This window comes from Dreissena polymorpha, chromosome 11 (assembly GCF_020536995.1).
Source record: "Dreissena polymorpha isolate Duluth1 chromosome 11, UMN_Dpol_1.0, whole genome shotgun sequence".
Classification (NCBI taxonomy): Eukaryota; Metazoa; Mollusca; class Bivalvia; order Myida; family Dreissenidae; genus Dreissena; species Dreissena polymorpha.
The window spans coordinates 36,848,521-36,865,581 of NC_068365.1; the positions used below are offsets into that span (position 1 = coordinate 36,848,521).

The 17,061-nt window shown below is 41.8% G+C and overlaps 1 protein-coding gene across 1 annotated transcript in view; it reads left to right on the top strand.

The window, feature by feature from the left end:
* The window catches only part of LOC127849765 (protein dopey-1-like), a 49,981-nt gene that overhangs the window by 16,549 nt on the left and 16,371 nt on the right, over positions 1 to 17,061 (top strand). The window contains 19 exon segments of the mRNA XM_052382515.1: positions 276 to 309; positions 1,343 to 1,456; positions 2,109 to 2,222; positions 2,497 to 2,625; positions 2,976 to 3,061; positions 3,360 to 3,483; positions 4,240 to 4,351; positions 5,289 to 5,441; positions 6,865 to 6,968; positions 9,701 to 9,853; positions 11,060 to 12,853; positions 14,103 to 14,163; positions 14,247 to 14,357; positions 14,441 to 14,503; positions 14,646 to 14,694; positions 14,796 to 14,859; positions 15,145 to 15,257; positions 15,260 to 15,348; positions 15,645 to 15,815. Coding sequence (XP_052238475.1) covers positions 276 to 309; positions 1,343 to 1,456; positions 2,109 to 2,222; positions 2,497 to 2,625; positions 2,976 to 3,061; positions 3,360 to 3,483; positions 4,240 to 4,351; positions 5,289 to 5,441; positions 6,865 to 6,968; positions 9,701 to 9,853; positions 11,060 to 12,853; positions 14,103 to 14,163; positions 14,247 to 14,357; positions 14,441 to 14,503; positions 14,646 to 14,694; positions 14,796 to 14,859; positions 15,145 to 15,257; positions 15,260 to 15,348; positions 15,645 to 15,815 — 3,638 coding nt within the window.

The window sequence follows — 17,061 nt, forward strand, 5'->3', positions numbered from 1 at the left end:
TAGCGATCACAGGTGTTTGTTTATCCTAGTGCTTTATATAGGCATTTGCCTCATACTGAACACAAATTGTTGACCAAGTTTAGACATGAAAGTGTATGATTGTTTTCGAAAACCTTGGTTTAACTATGATTAACTTTTGAAAGATTATGAACTGTATTTCTATATGAATTGTTTGTATTGTTTGCATTATTGCTTAAGTATAAATGATGATTGTTTAAAGAGAATAAAAATAATTTAGTCACATTGTTGTTGATTTTTCTTGTGCCTCAAGCTAGGCTCGGACGAGCCCCAGTCGCTTTCCTCGTCACAGTATGTGATAAATAAATAATAATTAAAATTATTGACTTCATTTTAATTTGATAGCCAGCATGACGGGTGAAACACTTAAGTATATTGTGAAAACATGTGAACAGTGTAGAAGACACATTTTTTGCCCAATCTTCATGAAATTTTGACATATATTGGAGTTCAAAAATGGTTCAGGTCTGTTAAAAGAACATGATCACCAGGGGGCCATTTGTTGTTCATTCTTCATGAAACTTGGTTAGAACATTTGGTCCATTGATATCTTGGGCTGCAAAGAACAGGTCATTTCCTTTTATCTCAGGTGAGCAACTTCGGGCCTTTCGGGTACTCTTGTTTAATGGCTATTTTCTTTTTGTTTTTTAATGGCTATTTTATATTTGTTTTTTAATGGCTATTTCGTGTTTGTTTTTCTGATTTGGGAAACAAATAATAAGGAATTTGAGTGGATCATTTTCCGATGTTTTTGTGTTAAATAAGTGGATGTGTCAACCAACAAAATCCACAAAAAATAATGCTGCAAGAAAAATCACGATTTTACAGTATAAAGTGAAAGGATCTGATTCATTCAAGATTCAGCTTAATGTGGTTCAACTGAATGTTATATGATTAATTTATTGAGACTTTCGGTTTGAATTCTTTTCCTGAAATCTTGTATTGTATTTTGTATCATGTTACATTGTGTGTTTGTTTGCAATAAGAGAACACAACATATTATAATAGCCAATAACAGCTATTTAATTTGTATCAGCATTCATATCAGCCTTATTCTGGGAAAACTTGTGCATGTGCATAAAGTGTCTTCCCTGATAAGACTGTGCAGTCCACACAGGCTTATCAGGGACAACAATATCCGCCTCAATTGGATTTTTCCTAAGAAGAGACATCCTTTTAACAAAAAATGCCATAAAAGCGGAAAGTGTTTCCCTGATTAGCTTCTGCAGACTGAACAACAATTTACATACATGTATTAATCCCCTTTTTCCCAGAGCAAGGCTAATATCTATCACAAGCCCTTGACTTGCCATGTATATTTCAGCCTGTATGCCCAGCTGGGTGCAGGACCTGGTTATGTGTGCCTGCCATGTAGAGACTCATATCTATCACAAGCCCTTGACTTGCCATGTATATTTCAGCCTGTATGCCCAGCTGGGTACAAGACCTGGTTATGTGTACCTGCCATGTAGAGACTCATATCTATCACAAGCCCTTGACTTGCCATGTATTTCAGCCTGTATGCCCAGCTGGTTACAAGACCTGGTTATGTGTACCTGCCATGTAGAGACTCATATCTATCACAAGCCCTTGACTTGCCATGTATTTCAGCCTGTATGCCCAGCTGGGTACAAGACCTGGTTATGTGTGCCTACCATGTAGAGACTCATATCTATCACAAGCCCTTGACTTGCCATGTATATTTCAGCCTGTATGCCCAGCTGGGTACAAGACCTGGTTATGTGTGCCTACCATGTAGAGACTCATATCTATCACAAGCCCTTGACTTGCGTTGTATTTCAGCCTGTATGCCCAACTGGGTGCAGGACCTGGTTATGTGTGCCTGCCATGTAGAGACTCATATCTATCACAAGCCCTTGACTTGCCATGTATTTCAGCCTGTATGCCCAGCTGGGTGCAGGACCTGGCTATGTGTGCCTGCCATGTAGAGACTCATATCTATCACAAGCCCTTGACTTGCTATGTATTTCAGCCTGTATGCCCAGCTGGGTACAAGACCTGGTTATGTGTGCCTGCCATGTAGAGACTCATATCTATCACAAGCCCTTGACTTGCCATGTATATTTCAGCCTGTATGCCCAGCTGGGTACAAGACCTGGTTATGTGTGCCTGCCATGTAGAGACTCATATCTATCACAAGCCCTTGACTTGCCATGTATATTTCAGCCTGTATGCCCAGCTGGGTACAAGACCTGGTTATGTGTGCCTGCCATGTAGAGACTCATATCTATCACAAGCCATTGACTTGCCATGTATATTTCAGCCTGTATGCCCAGCTGGGTACAAGACCTGGTTATGTGTGCCTGCCATGTAGAGACTCATATCTATTACAAGCCCTTGACTTGCCATGTATATTTCAGCTTGTATGCCCAGCTGGGTACAAGACCTGGTTATGTGTGCCTGCCATGTAGAGACTCATATCTATCACAAGCCCTTGACTTGCCATGTATATTTCAGCTTGTATGCCCAGCTGGGTACCAGACCTGGTTATGTGTGCCTGCCATGTAGAGACTCATATCTATCACAAGCCCTTGACTTGCCATGTATTTCAGCCTGTATGCCCAACTGGGTGCAGGACCTGGTTATGTGTGCCTGCCATGTAGAGACTCATATCTATCACAAGCCCTTGACTTGCCATGTATTTCAGCCTGTATGCCCAGCTGGGTGCAGGACCTGGCTATGTGTGCCTGCCATGTAGAGACTCATATCTATCACAAGCCCTTGACTTGCTATGTATTTCAGCCTGTATGCCCAGCTGGGCACAAGACCTGGTTATGTGTGCCTGCCATGTAGAGACTCATATCTATCACAAGCCCTTGACTTGCCATGTATATTTCAGCCTGTATGCCCAGCTGGGTACAAGACCTGGTTATGTGTGCCTGCCATGTAGAGACTCATATCTATCACAAGCCATTGACTTGCCATGTATATTTCAGCCTGTATGCCCAGCTGGGTACAAGACCTGGTTATGTGTGCCTGCCATGTAGAGACTCATATCTATTACAAGCCCTTGACTTGCCATGTATATTTCAGCTTGTATGCCCAGCTGGGTACAAGACCTGGTTATGTGTGCCTGCCATGTAGAGACTCATATCTATCACAAGCCCTTGACTTGCCATGTATATTTCAGCTTGTATGCCCAGCTGGGTACCAGACCTGGTTATGTGTGCCTGCCATGTAGAGACTCATATCTATCACAAGCCCTTGACTTGCCATGTATTTCAGCCTGTATGCCCAGCTGGGTACAAGACCTGGTTATGTGTGCCTGCCATGTAGAGACTCATCTATCACAAGCCCTTGACTTGCCATGTACATTTCAGCCTGTATGCCCAGCTGGGTGCAGGACCTGGTGGTGTGTGCATGCTATGTGGACAGCTTTCCTGTACAGAGTGCAGCCATCTCCGCACTGTTAGATCTCATCATTCTCAACCAGTCCTTGCAAAGGTATGCTTGTCAGCATGTTCATATACCAAGCCTTGTAATGGGAAAACTGGGCTTATTGCAGTCTGCATAGACTTATCAGACAAAAAACTTTCCGAAACTACCTGTAAACGAAAAATTCCATAAAATTGGAAAGTGACTTCCCTAATAAGCCTGTGTGGACAGCAAATGCTAATCTGGAAAGACACTTTATGCACATGCATAAAGCTTTGTTTTCCTCCAAAAAGGCTGATATTACAACTCCCCTACAGATGAAAGACACACAAATGATCAGGTGCCGGCATAGGGCCACCATTCAATGTATTATGGGGTACCAAGGTACTATGATTCAGCTGGCAACATCTTAAGAGCAAACCCCAGTCAAGTAAAACGGATTTTAAATAAACCAGTATGTATGCATCATTGACAAACAGTCTGATAATTTCAATTGACCATTTTGTGATAATATGATTTTGCAGATTAAGCAACATTGTGGGAAAACTGGGCTTAATGCATGTGCGCAAAATGTTGTCTAAGATTAGCCTGTGACGTCTGCAACAGTCTGATCAGACACAGCACTTTCTCCCTAAACTGGATTTTAAGAAAACATGCAGAAAGACTAGAAGTTTTGTGTCTGATAAGCCTGTGCAAATTGTGTAGGCTAATGTGGGACAACATTTTACGCACATGGCTTAAGCCCAGTTTTCCCAATGCTGCTCAATGTTGTGCACTGTTTGCTGTTTTCATAAACAATGTCATTGTGTGCTTTGTATGCTTAAGGCCGCCCTCTAGCTCTGACCTGACCAGGGAGGATGTGATGTCTGTACAGATCTTGCCCACGTTGCACTTCCAGCATCTCACCTTCCTCATTGAGAAAACACACTTCTTCCAGGTATGTATAAAACACACTTCTTTCGGGAAGCTACAAAACACACTTCTTCCAGGTAGGTACAAAACACAATTCTTCCAGGTAGGTACAAAACACACTTCTTCCAGGTAGGTACAAAACACACTTCTTCCAGGTAGGTACAAAACACACTTCTTTCAACATAATATGCAAAATTGTACATTGGCTCTCTTTGTAATTTCATCAAATAATGACTGAAGTCACAACTGGCAACAACTAGGGACTGAAATTATCAATTTTAACATGTACAGAAAAATAACTTTAAAATATTTTTCTTTAAAAGCTTGAGACATTTTATTTAAATTTGTGGTATGTAAAATTTTATTGTGGTTCTCTAAAAACTTACTTCACAAAGGGCCCCTGGGGTCAAAACTAGCCGCTCCCAAGTGTACAATTTTTAGCTCAGCTGTTGTCGGAGAAAACCCGAGGTATTGTCATAGCCAGCTCGCCGTCCGCCGTAAGCGTCATGCTAAAACCTTAACATTGGCTCTAAAATCAAAGTGCTTCCACCTACAACTTTGAAACTTCATATGTAGATGCACCTTGATGAGTTCTACACGCCACACCCAATATTGGGTCACTAGGTCGAAGGTCAAGGTAAAAAAAAAAAATTCTGACAAGCTTTCGCAGCCGAGCGTTGGCACCCGTTATGCGGTGCTCTTGTTCATTGTTACAAATTGCTGCATATACCAACATCCGGCTATGGGGGCTATTCATCACTACTGAGAATCAGTTCTAGTATGTGCCTGCAATTCAAATGGTGAAGGGGCATTTCTTTTTTTCCGCTGTCCACATGAGCTTTCCTTATAAAAAATTACATTTCCAGTCCTGATGAGCAGGGACATTGTTGTGCTTGGGACACATTTCTTGATTTATCTCTAAAACTACTTTCATTTTCTCACCATTTATTTTACCATTGCAGACCTCAGCAGAGGTGCTCTGGGGTTACCTAGGTGATGGTACACCTGACTGCCACCAGACTGCAGTGAAACTTCTATACATCCTGCACCAGGTGGCTCCCAGCACATGGGTGTGTGAGGATGTGATTGGGAACCAGCTGTCACACCATGATGAGGTTTGTATGGCTCCCAGCACATGGGTGTGTGAGGATGTAGTAGGGATCCAGCTGTCACACCATGATGAGGTGTGTATGGCTTCCAGCACATGGGTGTGTGAGGATATGATAGGGAACCAACTGACACACCATGATGAGATTTGTATGGCTCCCAGCACATGGATGTGTGAGGACATGATAGGGAACCAGCTGTCACATCATGATGAGGTTTGTGGCTAGGTGAATTGAGTTGCGGATGGGAACCAGCATGATGAGGTTTATGTTGATATAATGTACTCTAAATCCTGCTGCAGCTATAACAAGGTCTATCACTGTCTGTCAGTTGCAACATAAAGGTGTGGGGAAAAAACTTGACTTGGGAAGGGGGGGGAATTTTAATTATACACCATTCCAAACCAAGTTTTTTTTATATGATACACCATACAGGACTGATACGTGTGCCTATCAAATCTTGAGCTATTGGTGGTTATTATAAAGGTTTTCAATTATGTTGGAAATCAAGGTAATAAGTTTGAGGCGTGGTTGCGTACAGGCAGGTTGTTGGACGGTTGACAGCCTCTAATTCATAAGTATGGTTTGATTGAAAAATGTGGATGACATTTTGAATATTGCAGACTTGAATGGAGACTTAGCTTTGGATTGTATGTTTGACTAGTCTGGGGTTAAAGTCAAGGTTACCTTTTATAAAAACAGAAAAAATGGTTTTCACTCAATATCTTGGGTTAGGATAGAGGAACAAGTATGGTGCTGACATATATTGTGGAAGTAGTGTTCATGCAGAAAATTGAGTCGGTTTGAATTTGGGGCCCATGGGGTCATGGTCTACTTTACACAGCTTGCACTCAATAAATTGAGCGTTAATGGAGGTATTGCACTGAAATTTTAGTTGTTCATAGCCTACATGCAGAGGCCTACATGCAGAGGCAGCATTTGGACTGCAAAATTAAGTCAAGTAAATACATTGGTAAAAGCAAAACCTGGTTTTGTGGCAGAGCCATGTTTCTTGTTCCAGATATAAAAATTAACCATTTTTCCTGGTTCCCATATTTGTAGATTTCTGAGTCCTTGATGATCAATTATAAGAAGTTTATCTGTTGTTGAATTATTTTTATTTTCAACGTATGAGCAGTGGTCAGTGAAAACCGGGCCAAATGCATGTACGTAAAGTGTTGGCCAAGATTGGCCTGTGCTGTCTGTCAATGCTTATCAGGGACAACCCTTTCTGCCTAAACTGGGTTTCACTAATAAAAGACTTACTTTATACAAAAAAAGACAATGAAAGCAGAAAGTTTCGCCCCTACATTTCCTTTATGGACTGCACATGCTAATTTGGGACCACACTTTACGCACATTAATTGTGTAAGTTTTCCCACACCTAGGTTCAAATAATACTGTTTTCTTACTGGATGGTGTCTGTATGTAGGTGGTGCAGATGGAGGCGTTTGGCAGGTTCACCACTCTCTGGCATCTCACCAGGAGCAGCAACACAGATGTGATCCCAGGCAAGCCTCACAGAAACTTTCACAGGTACACTGCTCATATGTGTAGTTCCATGTCAAAGCATGTGTTTGCAGTTCCATCTTTGTGTTTTAGTCCAGAAATTTGTCTCTAGGTCCATTCTCAAGTTATAATGTCTATTATATGGTTATAATGTCTGTGCTAGTGTTATTAGGTCGATACTTGTTTTATCAGGTCCATATTAGTGTTGTCAGGTCCATACTTGTGTTATCAGGTCTATAAGAGTGTTATCAAGTCTATACATGTGTTATCAGGTCTAAACTAGTGTTTTCAGGTCTATACATGTGTGATCAGATCCATACTTGTATTATCAGGTCCATACTAGTGTCAGAAGGTCCATACCTGTGTTATTAGGTCCATATTAGTATTATCAGTTCTTTAATAGTGTTATCAGGTCCATACATGTGTTATCAGGTCCATGCATGGGTTATCAGGTCCATGCATGGGTTATTAGGTCCATACTAGTGTTATAAGGTCCAAACTTGTGTTATCAGGTTTATACTAGTGGTATCAGGTCCATATTTGTATTATCAGGTCCATATTAGTGTTATCAGGCTCATACTAGTGTTATCAGGCCCATTCTATTGTTTTCAAGTCAAGACTATTTGAATCAGGTTCTTACAAGTGTTATCAGGCCCAGTCTAGTAATGTCCATTATAATATTATCAGATTCATACTTGTGTTATCATGTTCATACTTGTGTTATCACATCCATACTAGTGTTAGCAGGTCCATTCTAGTGTTATCGGGTCCATTATTGTGTTATCATGTTCATACTTAAGTTACCAGGTCCATACTATTGTTATCAAGTCCATACTAGGGTTTTCAGGTCTGTTCTAGTGTTATCAGGTCCCTACTTGTGTTATCAAGTCCATACTTGTGTTATCAGATCCATACTTGTGTTATCATGTGCATACTTGTGTTATCACATCCATACTAGTGTTAGCAGGTCCATTCTAGTGTTATCAGGTCAATTCTTGTGTTATCATGTTCATACTTAAGTTATCAGGTCCATACTATTGTTATCAAGTCCATACTAGGGTTTTCAGGTCTGTACTAGTGTTATCAGGTCCCTACTTGTGTTATCAAGTCCATACTTGTGTTATCAGATCCATACTTGTGTTATCAGGTCCATACCAGTGTTAGCAGGTTCATTCTAGTGTTATCAGGTCCATTCTAGTGTTATCATGTTCATACTTGTGTTATCTAGTCTATACTAGTGTTATCAGGTCCATACTAGTGTCATCAAGTCCATACTAGTGTTATCAGGACCCGTGCTCACAAAACAATTTTTGAAAATCGATTTTGCTTGTCATTGAAAATGGATTTCCATTGTAGATGATAGACAAAAATGAAAATCGATATCAGTTAAAATCGATTTTCAATTTGCAAAAAGGTTTTGTGAACATGAGTCCTGGTCTTTATAGTGTTATCAGATCCATACTAGTATTATCGGGTCCATATAAATATTATCAGGTTCATACTTGTGTTATCAGGTCTGTTCTAGTTTTATCAGGTCATTGCTAGTGTTATCAGGTCTATACTAGTGTCTTCATGTCCATTCTAGTTTAATTAGGTTCATACATGTACTTGTGTTATCAGGTATATACTTGTGTTATCAGATCCATACTTGTATTATCATGTTTATACTTGTGTTGTCAGGTTCAGATTAGTGTTAGCAGGTCTATTCTAGTTTTATGATGTTCATACTTGTGTTATCTAGTCCATACTAGTGTTATCAGGTCCATACTAGTGTTATCAGGTCTATACTTGTGTTATCAGGTCTATACTAGTTTTATCTGGTCCTTACTAGTGTTATCAGGTCTATATTACTGTATTTAGGTCCATTCTAGTTTAATTAGGTCCATACATATATAATCAGGTCTATACTAGTGTTATCAGGTCCATACTTGTGTTATCAGGTCCGTACTTGTGTTATCAGGTACATACTTGTGTTATCAGATCCATACTTGTGTTATCAGGTACATACTAGTGTTATCAGGTCCATACTAGTGTAATCATGTCCGTACTAGGGTTATTAGGTCTGTACTAGTGTTATCAGGTCCATGTTAGTGTTATCAGGTCCATACTAGTGTTATCAGGTCTATACTAGTGTTATCAGGTCTATACTAGTGTTATCAGGTATATACTAGTGTTATCAGGTCCATAATTGTGTTATCAGGTCTATACTAGTATTATCAGGTCATATTCGTGATTTGAGGGCCATGATAGTGTTTGGAGGTCAATGTATGTGTTTGCAGGTCCATGTGTGTGTATGGTAGTCAATATTAGTTTGTTGTAGACTTATGTTTTGTTTTCAAGTTAATATTTTCATGCTACAGGTCCATGTTTGTATTACTGGACTGCCTCTCTGACGAGACCAGTGCTCTCTATTACAGGTCCATGTTTGTATTACTTGACTGCCTCTCTGATGAGACCAGTGCTCTCTATTACAGGTCCATGTTTGTATTACTTGACTGCCTCTCTGATGAGACCAGTGCTCTCTATTACAGGTCCATGTTTGTATTACTTGACTGCCTCTCTGATGAGACCAGTGCTCTCTATTACAGGTCCATGTTTGTATTACTTGACTGCCTCTCTGATGAGACCTGTGCTCTCTATTACAGGTCCATGTTTGTATTACTTGACTGCCTCTCTGATGAGACCAGTGCTCTCTATTACAGGTCCATGTTTGTATTACTTGACTGCCTCTCTGATGAGACCAGTGCTCTCTATTACAGGTCCATGTTTGTATTACTTGACTGCCTCTCTGATGAGACCAGTGCTCTCAGGGTGCTGGCCACCACCTGGCTGACCCACGTCATACAGCAGGGCGACCTTGCCCGGGTCATGGAGCCCATCCTGCAGATGTTGCTGCATCCGGACACTTTCAGGTGAGCCATTGGATGTCTTAAAACTGGGCGTAATGCATGCACATACAGTGTCGACCCAGATAAGCCAGACTTAAAACAATACTCATTAAGAAATGAGAGTGAAGAGTATCACATTTGGGTGTGTAGACACTGTTTGGATAGACACTGCTTGGATAGACTGTTTGGATTGACACTGCTTGGATAGACACTGTTTGGATAGACTGTTTGGATTGACACTGTTTGGATTGACACTGCTTGGATAGACACTGTTTGGATAGACACTGTTTGGATAGACACATTAATAAGAAGCTCAATTTGAGCCTCGTTCTGGAAACACTGAGCTGAATGCATGTGTGTTAAGGGTCATCACAAATGAGCTTGTGCAGTCCACACAGGCTAAATAGGGACGTCACTTTCCCCATACACTGGATTTTTCGTTGATAAGAGATTTTCTTAAAACCAAAAATTCCATAAAAGCAGAAAGTGGCGTCTCTAATTAGCCTGTGTAGACTGCACAGGCTAATCAGGGACAACACTTTACGCACAAGCATTTTGTCCAATCTAGTTTTCCCAGAACTCGGCTCAAATTATTATACTGTAGAACTGGTTTACATGTGTATTGATTTTCTCTTTTATTCACAATTTTCTTTCCTTCTTAATTCAAAGCAAGCACAAATAAATGTGTAGGTTCAGAATATTAACATCCAAAAATGTGCTACTTTTCTCTTTTATTTTTTGTTGTAAGTATGATTATCAGTGTAAGTATAAGGTGTTCTATATGTGTTAACCTGAATGAAGTGATTATGTATTTGAACATCCTTTTGTTATTGTGTGGTTCTGTTTTTCACACTTAATAAGCCAATGTAATAACACTTGCAACACTTATTAAAGGTATGAAATGTTCCTGAAAAAGGAATTAGAATGTACCCGTTTATACCTTTCCAGCTCAGAAGCAAAGTGAAAATGGCTATATGCAATTGGCATAAAACCAGACCAGGTTGTGAGTACCTCGTATGCTGTTCAGGCTTTATGCTTTTTGCTGCTCATCAGTATCTTAGGGTTGGAAATGAAGCATTTAAAACTTGAATAAGAGACTACAAATATGTCAAAATGAGTGTCTGAGTGGTCACGGGTTTTTCACATGTTTGGTCTATGTAATGGTCTGTGTTGTCATTGTTACAGGGTGTCAGTGCAGTGTAACAACATTCACTGTTGTCATGGTTTCAGGGTGTCAGTGCAGCATATCAGCATTCACGAGCCCCGCAGGGTGACCCTGTCAGAGAGCAGGGAGGACATGGAGGCCAACATCTATGCCATCAGCAACGAGGGGGGCAATGTCATCTACCACGTCAACTCACCAAAACTGTACACCAAGAGACACCCAGGCACGAGTGGTCACACCCGCTCACACGCCATGACTATCCTTGGAGAGAGAGGAACACTCACCGCATCAGCTAGATCAAAGTCTGAACAGGAGCTTCATTTTGACAAAGTGGATCCCATCAATCTGAGTTTGAGGATCAACCCGTTTGGCTCTGAAAGCTCCATCGACACTGTGGGCTGGGACAGCATGCCTCTGCAGCCTCCATGTGCTGGTGTGCTGAGAGCTAAACGACTGGATAGAGAGACGTGTGTCAAGGAGGGCATACACTTTGTAGGGAATGATGAAGAGACGTCAAATGATGTCAGTGATGGAGAGACAGAGGAATCCAGTGAAAGGTCTGAAAAAGCTGTGGACATTGCTAAAGAAATCATTGAAGACATACTGTTGAATGTAATCAAGCCAGATCCAGTATCTTCATTGTCTACCAGTGACAAGGGGGAGAGTGTCAGTAAATGGAGACCAGAGCCTAGGAAGGTTTTGCAGAGGGCAGACAGTACGACGTCCAGCAATGTGGGGGATCAGGACCTGCTGAGTAGAGTTCAGAAGCAGAGGGTTGACTCCCCCACCCCCAGTGAGAAGGACATGTCCTTGTACCAGGACATGGAGAGGGACACTACCAACATCCACAGCCTGCATATGCACATGCTGCTGTACACACAGAAATATGACTATGAGCGCACGCTGTATGCCCTATCCACTGTGAAGGCAATGCTGACTGCCTGTCCCCGTCTGATGGTCACCGCCCTGGTCACCACAAACATCAGTTCATTAAAGGCACCTCAACTCGCTAAACTCCAGCTACTGTTGGCCAGGCACCGAACGTCTGTCTTTGGTAAAGGTTTCTATGGTGACATTCCAGCAGATGTGATGTTAACCTACAGGAGCAGTATGTTCATTGAAGTGCTGATATCTGTGTGCTTTTTCTTTGTGAGAGGATATTACCCGAACTTAATGGTCTGCAAGTTGACATGTGATGATCTGCTTGGCAATAAACAGGTGCATATCCTTGCCACAGAGACCTTGACCTCCATCTTGTTTCAGGTGGTGATCATCATGAAAGACTCCGGGAAGAACTTTGCCTCCTACATGAGTGACTTGTTTCAGAGATGCAAAGTGAAGAAAGCACTTCTACACTGTGTGTTAGCTGTGATATACAACAGTCGGCAAAAGCAAGATACTGAACAAAATGTGGCTAAATTCACTGAAGACATTGTGCAGTTCAATGAAGAGAATCTGCTCCCAGCTGTGAATGAGACATTCTTGGTCAAGTTACTGGAGCTGCTGTCTGTGATGATATCTCTGGAGGAGCCAATCTATCTTTATCTGGGCCTCAATGATATCAGCCCTTCCAGTTCCGGGTGTGACAGACTGAGGATCAGCTACCAGCCGTCCCTGAACAACGTCAAGTACACTCTGGGTCAGCCTATCGTCCAGCAGGGCATGTTTGTGTCGGGGGTGTTGAGTGCCCTCAAGCAGGGCCACCTGTGTCACATGCACCGACACTGGCTCACCATCATCACTGCCTCCCTGCCACACCTGGGCAAGCACCTGCCGGCAATCGTGATCGCTGTTGTCAATCAGCTGTGTCGTAATATTGAGGCACTGGCTGCGTACTACGAGTCTGAAGGACAAGGAAGGTAACCCAACTAGGGGCAGTATTCTTTCTCTTATTGAGCCTTGTTCTGAGAAAACTGGGCTTAATGCATGTGCATAAAGTGTCGTCCTAGATTAGCCTGTGCAGTCCAAACTTTCTGCCTAAACTGCTAAGAAGAGACTTACTTTGAACAAAAAATTCTGTAAAAGTAGAAAGAGTCATCCTTGATAAGCCTTTGCAAACTGCACTGGTTAATCTGGGACAACACTTAACGCACATGTATTATGCCAAGTTTACCTTGAACCATATAAAAGTCATTTAGATATTACAGACACAATCTTTTTATGCTTGTCTTATTTGATTTTATGGTTTCACCATGATATTTTCCTTTTTTCTCTATTAACAAGTCTGTATCATATAACAATATAGCTGGCATTGACTTTGCATTATATGTTGTCAGATCGTGTTAGATTCAAGGTATTTTTCTTATCATGAGTGTTAATTCTACAAATGTACAACAAGTATGTATTCCGATGTGCATATATTAAATTGCAAAACAAATTAATATCTGCACTTGACAGACTGTAAAAGTGCAGCAAGTTAACTTGTTCTTTTATTCCATTGTGGTTTAAATTTAAATCATATGGATTACAAGTTGTTTATTGCCTTGTATAGGCTGATAATCAACAAAATATTACTACATGATGTCTTACGGAAATGAGAACTATAGTTATGACAGCTGCCCTGGAAGTCTGTTAGTTCGTCCAGATACCTATGTCTTGAACTGTTCTATTTCTACTGTGTGGATCCTGCTTTAATGTTTACGGTACATCAAAATGACCATAACCATACACAATCTGATTGCTCAATATACCTATTATTCCTGTTGCAGGCCATCTCTGTCCAATTTCCCCCCACTGACCACATATTATTCCTTTTTGCAGACCATCCCTGTCCGGAATCCACTATGACCACCTATTATTCCTCTTTGAAGGCAATCCCTGTCCATTACCCACCCCCCCTCTACACCTGTTGATCCTGTTTGCAGACCATCTCTGTCCATTATCCCCCTGACCATTTGTTGTTCCTGTTTGCAGGCCTGTCCTGTCCAGTATCCCCCCTGACGACTTGTTCATAATTGCAAGCCATCCCTGTTCAGTATCCCCCTTACCACATTTTGTTCATGATTTCAGGACATTCCTGTCCAGTATCCCCCTGACCACCTGTTGGTCATGTTTGCAGTCCAGCCCTGTCCAATATCCCACCTGACCACCTGTTGTTCCTGTTTGCAGGCCATCCTTGTCCATTATTCCCCCTAACGACTTGTTCATGTTTGCAAGCCATTCCTGTCCAGTATCCCCCTGACCACCTATTGTTCATGTTTGCAGTCCAGCGCTGTCCAGTATCCCCTTACCACCTGTTGTTCCTGTTTTCAGGCCATTCCTGTCCAGTATATTCCTGACCACCTGTTGTTCCTGTTTGCATTCCAGCCCTGTCCAGTATCCCCTTACCATCTGTTGTTCCTGTTTGCAGGCCATTCCTGTCCAGTATCCCCCTGACCACCTGTTGTTCCTGTTTGCAGTCCAGCCCTGTCCAATATCCCCTTACCACCTGTTGTTCCTGTTTGCAGGCCATCCCTGTCCAGTTTCCCCCTGACCACCTGTTGTTCCTGTTTGCAGGCCAGCCCTGTCCAGTACCCCCCCCCCCCCCTTACCACCTGTTGATCCTGTTTGCAGGCCAGCCCTGTCCAGTATCCCCCTGACCACCTGTTGTTCCTTTTTGCAGGTGATTCTAGTCCAATATCCCCCTGACGACCTGTTGTTCATTTTTTGCAGACCAGCCTTGTCCAGTATCCCCCTGACCACCTGTTGTTCCTGTTTGCAGGTGATTATAGTCTAATATCCCCCTGACCACCTGATGTTCATTTTTTTGCAGTCCAGCCTTGTCCAGTATCCCCCCTTACCACCTGTTGTTCATGTTTGCAGACCAGCCTTGTCCAGTATCCCCTCGGACCACCTGTTGTTCATGTTTGCAGTCCAGCCTTGTCCAGTATCCCCCTGACCACCTGTTGTTCCTGTTTGCAGGTGATTCTAGTCCAATATCCCACCGACCACCTGTTGTTCATTTTTTTGCAGTCCAGCCTTGTCCAGTATCCCCCCTTACCACCTGTTGTTCATGTTTGCAGTCCAGATTTGTCCAGTATCCCCCTGACCACCTGTTGTTCCTGTTTGCAGGTGATTCTAGTCCAATATCCCCCTGACCACATGTTGTTCATTTTTTGCAGTCCAGCCTTGTCCAGTATCCCCCCTGACCACCTGTTGTTCATGTTTGCAGGCCATCCCTGTCCAGTATCCCCCCTGACCACCTGCTCACCATGATGGAGTCCCTGATGACCCTCTGCCACTACTGCCTACTGGACAATGTGTCGCCTGTCTCAATTGGTCAGCAGGTCCCCAGCTCAATAATCAGAACGGAGCTACTCCAGGATCTACAAAAAATTTCTCTAACCTCTTCAATGTGTTTAATCCTGTTACAAGAGTATGTTGGCTAAATGTTGATTGATTTCTTTTCAACTGAATTTTGTCAGTCAAATCTTTAATGTTTCTTGAGATTTGAAATGCATCGGTCATGTTTCTGTACAATTGCAATTCTGTGTTGTTTCTATAAAACTGTGTTTAAATTATGATAGCACTTTAGTTGTATATTCCCTGTTAGTTGACTGATAATATTAAGAATGTTTATAATTTATAATTTTAACACCATTTATTCTCCATAATACCTATATTTATCAATCAAAATCAGGTGATGTACCTGTGTTTTCCTCCATACTTCAGGATACGAGTCCCCAGCGTGACACAGGAGTGGTCTCTCCTGTCCTGGAGGCTCGCAACAACATCCTGTCAGTGATGCCTCGTATCATGGCCTGCCTGATCACTCTGTGGAGGGCTGTCAACATCGTAGATAGACGCGATGAGGCTTCCACTGTGGTACTCGGCGCGCCTAAAGTATGTAGGAGTTTAGTGTTAACAATATGTACATGTTTATGGTCTTATAAATTATATGGAAACAAAATCAGTCGGTATGTTTGTGGAAGTTCTTGATTTAAATAAAAACATTTCTTGTATGGTATTTGTTTGGAAACCTAATGCATTATTCTTTAGTGGCATGAACATCTGATCAGCAGATTCAGTTTGCAAAAGTTTGTGCTGTGAACTTCTTCATTATCTTCATGCTATATAATTTTAACATAAAATCTTTAATCATCAAGCAGTGTATATGTGACACAATTTTTATACCCCCACAGACGAAGTTTAGGGGGGTATATAGGAGTGAGCTTGTCTGTCTTTCAGTCTGTCGGTCAGTCCGTATTAAGTGTCCGCTCTCTAATTCAAGTAGTTTTCATCCGATCTTCACCAAACTTGGAAAGAAGTTGAATCTACATGATGTCTAGGCCAAGATCGAACATGGGCTTTGCCGGGTCAAAAGTTAGGTCACGGGGTCACTTAGTGCGTTTTAAACATTCAGCATGTTGTCCGCATCTAATTCAAGTAGTTTTCATCCGATCTTCATCAAACTTGGTCAGAAAATGTATCTAGATGATCTTAAGGCCAAGTTCAAACATAGGCCTTGCCGGGTCAAAAACTAGGTCACGGGATCACTTAGTGCGTTTTAAACATTCAGCATGTTGTCCGCTCTCTAATTCAAGTAGATTTCATCCGATCTTCACCAAACTTGGTCAGAAGTTGTATCTAGATGATCTTAAGGCTAAGTTTGAACATGGGCCTTGCCAGGTGAAAAAATAGGTCACGGAGTCGCTTAGTGCGTATTTTAACATTCAGCATGGTGTCCTCTCTCTTATTCAAGTAGTTTTAATTCGAACTTCACCAAACTTGGTCAGAAGTTTTATGGAGATGATCTTAAGGCCAAGTTAAAACATGGGCCTTTCTGGGTCAAAAACTAGGTCAAGGGGTCACTTAGTGGGTTTTAAAAATTGAGCATGGTGTCCGCTGTTTTTTGTGAAGACGACATGCAAAATATTATGTGTCAATGCGGCATGTGGGGGTATTCGTCACGTCTGTGACAAAGCTCTAGTTTTTCATGCCAAATAATAGACACATTCCCAAGTAAGTTGCCCTTTAATAAAGCTGACACATAGGTGAGGGTCTATAAGTCAAGTTTGTGACAAATCTCTTGTTAATAGAGCTGCATTCTGGAAACACTGGGCTTTATGCATACATGTACAAAGTGTTG